At 38.0% G+C, this 5000-nt stretch overlaps 1 protein-coding gene across 11 annotated transcripts in view; it reads right to left on the bottom strand.

Moving 5' to 3' along the window:
- Positions 1–5000, bottom strand: part of LOC122637108 (phospholipid-transporting ATPase ID) — a 24348-nt gene that overhangs the window by 3533 nt on the left and 15815 nt on the right. For 7 of the 11 annotated variants that reach the window (XM_043829013.1, XM_043829012.1, XM_043829014.1 and 4 more), the window contains 7 exons: positions 4787–4992; positions 4547–4702; positions 3796–4438; positions 2863–3042; positions 1592–2333; positions 1185–1377; positions 1–74 (listed from right to left, as the gene is read on the bottom strand). The exon at positions 1–74 is cut by the window's left edge and continues 78 nt beyond it. In XM_043829013.1, coding sequence (XP_043684948.1) covers positions 1–74; positions 1185–1377; positions 1592–2333; positions 2863–3042; positions 3796–4438; positions 4547–4702; positions 4787–4992 — 2194 coding nt within the window. The remainder of the gene's footprint in view (positions 75–1184; positions 1378–1591; positions 2334–2862; positions 3043–3795; positions 4439–4546; positions 4703–4786; positions 4993–5000) is intronic. The other 4 variants (XM_043829008.1, XM_043829009.1, XM_043829010.1 and 1 more) reach the window with 4 other exon arrangements.

Here is a 5000-nt window from a genome sequence, read left to right as displayed (position 1 = left end):
CTGCAAAACCCATAGCTTGCTCCATTTCATGTTCGTCCTGCTCGTCTCTACTCGGATTATATTCCGTATCACTGCTGTATACAAAAAAATATTAGTTCGAAAGAAAAGGGTCTTACTGTTTAATCGCAAATAATTTTATAATCGTGAAATCATTAAAGTATAAAGATAATCAAAAACTTTGGTAATATCAAGTAAAAGGATTATTGTAATTTTTTCATCATTCACAATTTGATTTAGGATACTTGGAAGAGATTGATCTCCAAGGTAAAAGATAATGTACATTAAATTTTAACGATAAACATGGTGCACAATATTAGATTCTACAAGAAACAAGAATGTGACATAAGCAACATAATTCGAAAAATTTTGTTATAATAATTATTTCTAGGATTAATGTTAAGCATACAGAAAGAGAAGGAGTGAGTATCAAGCATCATAGTAGTCGTCGTCGTTATCTTTTATAAATTTTACACTTTTTTTGTTTCGAATGAAACACTTTAAAGGAAACGTATATTGCACTTGGTAGGTACATCTAAAACCTAATCTACCATACTATGACATCTGCAGTGTATAATACTATCTTCGACAAGCAGGTAATGGGCATATCGTTTTTTCCTTTATAACGATAATAATATTCAAACGGAGAAGAGAATCCGATAACTTTTGTAATTTATACAAGGATTTGGTTGGATGCTGTCGAATCACATGCAGATACATTGTAATATTTACTATTTTAACGAAAGAAGAATAAAGGATATCAGGATCAAAATGTATAAACATGATACTAGAGCACATACCATCGTCTAAGCAAGTTTGTAGCACAATATAATTCTTGTTATACCTTTAGGATGCCTTCAGGTAAATGCCCAAGAATGTTTCATTCAAGGAAATGCTAATATTCAGCGCGCGCGCGCACACACACACACACACACACATATATATATATGTGTATATATATATACATGTCTATAAAGAAGGAGCAATTTGGAGTGTATTTTCGAAAGGAAAAGACTTGGCTCTTTTCATTTCAATTCTTTGGCATAAACCGGACAAAGAAAGCATTACACAATACATGGTAACACACTCAATGTATAGGTATATCTTTTAAGAAATATGTTAATCAGTCAGAATTAGATATGAAAAAAGGGTAATAGACTTTACTCCATCTCTTTCAATTGCCTGACCTTTCCTTGTCCCACCTGAATGTGACAATGGAGAGAGTTGGCCGATTTTGATGGCTGGAGGCTGTCTTGATAGTTTCCAAATATCGTGTCAATTGAGTTTCAACCCCATCGTAAGTAGTAGCATCTACTACAAAGACGTCGGTAAGATCGTCCGTTAACAGTTGACACGAATAACCGATGTTGATGGCCGTTTCTGTGAGAAAAGAAAGACGGGTGAACGGCGGCAACGGTGGATGATTAGAGCGATCGAAGACAAATTAGAAATAAAACGTATGATAATCATAAATAGAGGAACGAAGGATGACGAAGAAGAGCAACGATCCATCGTTTCGTACGAATAAGGAAGTTTTCTCTTTAAATTCATTTCAAAGATCGCTAGATCAAATATATCGTTCTCATAAATTTACCTTGTTTATCACCTGTTAATACCCACAATTTTATGCCAGCGAGTCCTAAATTCGCGATGGTTTGGGGTACACCATCTTGCAATTTATCCTCAATGGCAGTAGCACCTAATAACGTCATATCTTTTTCTATCTCTTCGTATATAGCGTCCAATTTGTCGTCTCTATTCTCATGACTCAGTGCGGCTTCTTGATGACGTTGTTTCCAATTATTAAAGAAGCTTTCATCTAAATCTCTCACTGAAAGGCACAATGTTCTCAAACCTTCACCCGCAAATTTATTGAGGTGATCCAAAGTCTTTGACATAATTTCATCGCTATCTTTCTTCAAACGTTCGTAAATGACATTGTCTGCTCCTTTACAATACAGCCTGAGATGGCCATCCTTTCTCAATATTACGGACATTCTTTTTCTGACATTATTGAAGTCTAGAATACAGAGTAGCTCATATACTTCGCGCTTTCCCATTACTTCGATCGTTATGCTATTGGGAGATCTTTCTTTGAAAACAAAACCAAAATTTCTAGCTGCTGAAACGAGCGCCGCCTCGTCCGGTGACTGTGCTTGATACTCGAGTTTTCCGTGCTTCTCTTCTGGCATAACGGTGTGACATAGCGCTAATAAGCGAAAGAAACTGTGAACGTCTTCGTTGCCTTGCTTGACTGCTTCCAAAAGCGCAGGATCGTAGAATTTAAATTCGGGCTCGTAATCCTTGTTAAATGAAAAATCCAGGGGTGGCATCATCTGCAAAGGTAGAAACGATATTATATAAAATATAATTTCCCTTGTAAAGTTTTCTCTAGAGCCAGTAGGAAGTAAGAAGAGAGAAATCGTATATTTTTATTAGTACGTAGAGAACCAAATGAGAAAGAAATACCAGAGCACAGATCGTATGCACATATGCGGTATATACCTCTTGTTACAATCTTATAATAAAGAGCTCGCCGAAATAGCCGAAAGTGAACGGATGGTGTTAGTCGGCTAGTCCTTGAATTATTCAAGAAAATGGAACGTGAGCGAGTATGAAAAGTTTAAAAGTATTTACGAGATGAGCGTGAGAGCGACGTAAAACATGCATCTAATTTTATTACACGACCCAATTGGAATGAAAAATATATATTTCTTGTTACTCATTGATATAAAAACAATGTGCAATTAACTTTACCGAGGATTAAAGTACGTGTAGAGAGAGCATAGTGACAGAAAGAAGAAAACATGTATAATAAAATTTTTGCATGGCTGGCAGATGCGTGTCGAATATGAACATGCGTACTGAAGGTTTGTGTTGAAGCTTTGGGCTGGCACTGATTCCTGGTTCTGGTGTTGTACTGGACATTCTGTCAGCTTGCTCCAGAAGACGTACGTTCGGACCGCTAAGCGGAGTATAAACTTGACGAACAAATTCCTGTCCGCTCTTCCATCGCATTGTTGGAGTTTGTGCAGCTTTGTCCGTCTACATGCAGCACACACATGCTAAGTGATGTGCACGAAAACTTATGCACAGTATGGATTTACAAAGAGATAATCTCTATCTTTCATTTTGTTATCAACATTTTTTCAGTTTTCTTTCTTCGTTGTGCTCCGAATCCAACTTGCATTTAGCAAAGTAAAATAAAAATATGATAGCGCTGATAACAAAATAATCGGTCAAAATCGTTGAAATTTAATCGAATTACTTTGGAGAAAAGTGCGTAAATGGGATGTATAATAAAATCCAGGATTTCGAGGTAAAGGAAGAAAATTTCACGCTGGTAGCACTCGAATTTTCAGGTGAAATATGTCTTCTAATTCGTCCAAGCAAATTATATCGTATTGCATACCATACTGTGCCACCACACATGAATGTAAAAATAAGTAACTCGCGAACAAATACAAATTGACGACGTAAGGAAAAGAAACGATCGAGTTGGCAACTCGATAAAATAAAGAGAAACAGAAGGAGGAGAAAGAGAGAGAAAAAGTTGTGTGTGTGTGTGTATGTGTGTGTGTGTATGTACGTGTGTGTACAGATAGATAGATAGAGAGAGAAAGAGAGAAAACTCCAATGCGCTTTAAAAGTAAATGATTCACTAGGTAAAGCACAATTTGTTTCTTCGTTAACAAAGGAGTCTTCTTCATACGTCGTGTACGAACGGATTCAGAATAGATGCACCTTTGGCAAGGAACAGAATGATACGCGATTACATACATTAAAAATATATCTCACCTCGCTCAAATCGATGATTTCTCCAGTAACCTCGTCTACGCTGTCACCGTAACATTTACCAGCCACAGAACACTTATTAAAGGTCATTATATTTTGCGTTAATGTTCCAGTTTTGTCAGAAAAGATGTATTCTATCTGACCCAATTCTTCGTTTAACGTAGTAGTCCTAGCCTTGGCATGCGTATTCGTAGGCGCGTAGTACATTTCTTCGTCCCAATTGATCAGAAACGATTGCACGAATCTGATCACTTCGACACTCACATATAAACTGATTGGCACCACTGTGTTCAATACAATAGCATACGAAAAGAATACGAGGAGAGCGATCACCGTGGCACCTCCTAAAGGTTCGCTAGGCACTAACGAATCCCAGGGTAAATACACTTGAAAATATCGACCCACGAGGCTCTCCCAAATACCACAACCGATCATGCAAAACAAACACATAGAAAGCAAGAAAAACACTATCCCGATAATCAGAAGATTCAGCAGCCTATCTATAGAGGTCCTCTTAAATTTGGTCTTCCCTGAGTTTTGCATTAATTTGGTATCCTTGCCTGCAAAGATGACCACGCCGTAGCACCATTGTGTATTTCTCAGTACACAACCTCGTAATATGATTTTGTCGTTATCCAACGCGTATCTGTAACACAAAAGCCAACATTTTTTTTAATATGTCAAACGCCACGGTATCATCAGGTAGTTTTCGCTAGCTGATAATACTGCAACGGGGCGTCTTTTCTATTCTTACTTGCGTCCTCTCCACGTTAACGTGCCATCAAACTTATTCAACAAATTGTTAGGCGTTTCGCAAACGATTTCACCGTCGAATTGACCAACCAATTCGTGGTTGTCCATCATTTCGGCGGTCTCGGTCAGGCATTGTCGGCATTTTAAATTCGTCTCCCTAAAAGAATAACGAGGAAATAAGAGACAGAAAGTCGTGCAAAGTCGGATCGTTGAATCCGCGACGACCTGGCGTATTACTGACCCATCCAATTCTGCCGTTTCGATGTAACAGAGACCATTGGGTTCGCTCGTTGATAGAAGAAGAACGTCCGCCGCGACAAAATGATCGTTCTCCATTCTTATAACGTCCCCAACTTGAACCTGAGACCATTTCTCTTCGCGTAAGCTAGTACCACGCAACGTGTGCGACTTTCTATTATTAACTTGTGAATCGCTGCTATGCCGTTGCTGAAATT

The sequence above is a fragment of the Vespula pensylvanica genome, chromosome 24 (assembly GCF_014466175.1).
Source record: "Vespula pensylvanica isolate Volc-1 chromosome 24, ASM1446617v1, whole genome shotgun sequence".
Lineage (NCBI taxonomy): Eukaryota > Metazoa > Arthropoda > Insecta > Hymenoptera > Vespidae > Vespula > Vespula pensylvanica.
The sequence above is the reverse complement of the archived record's forward strand: the minus strand, read 5'-3'. Positions and strand labels throughout refer to the sequence as shown.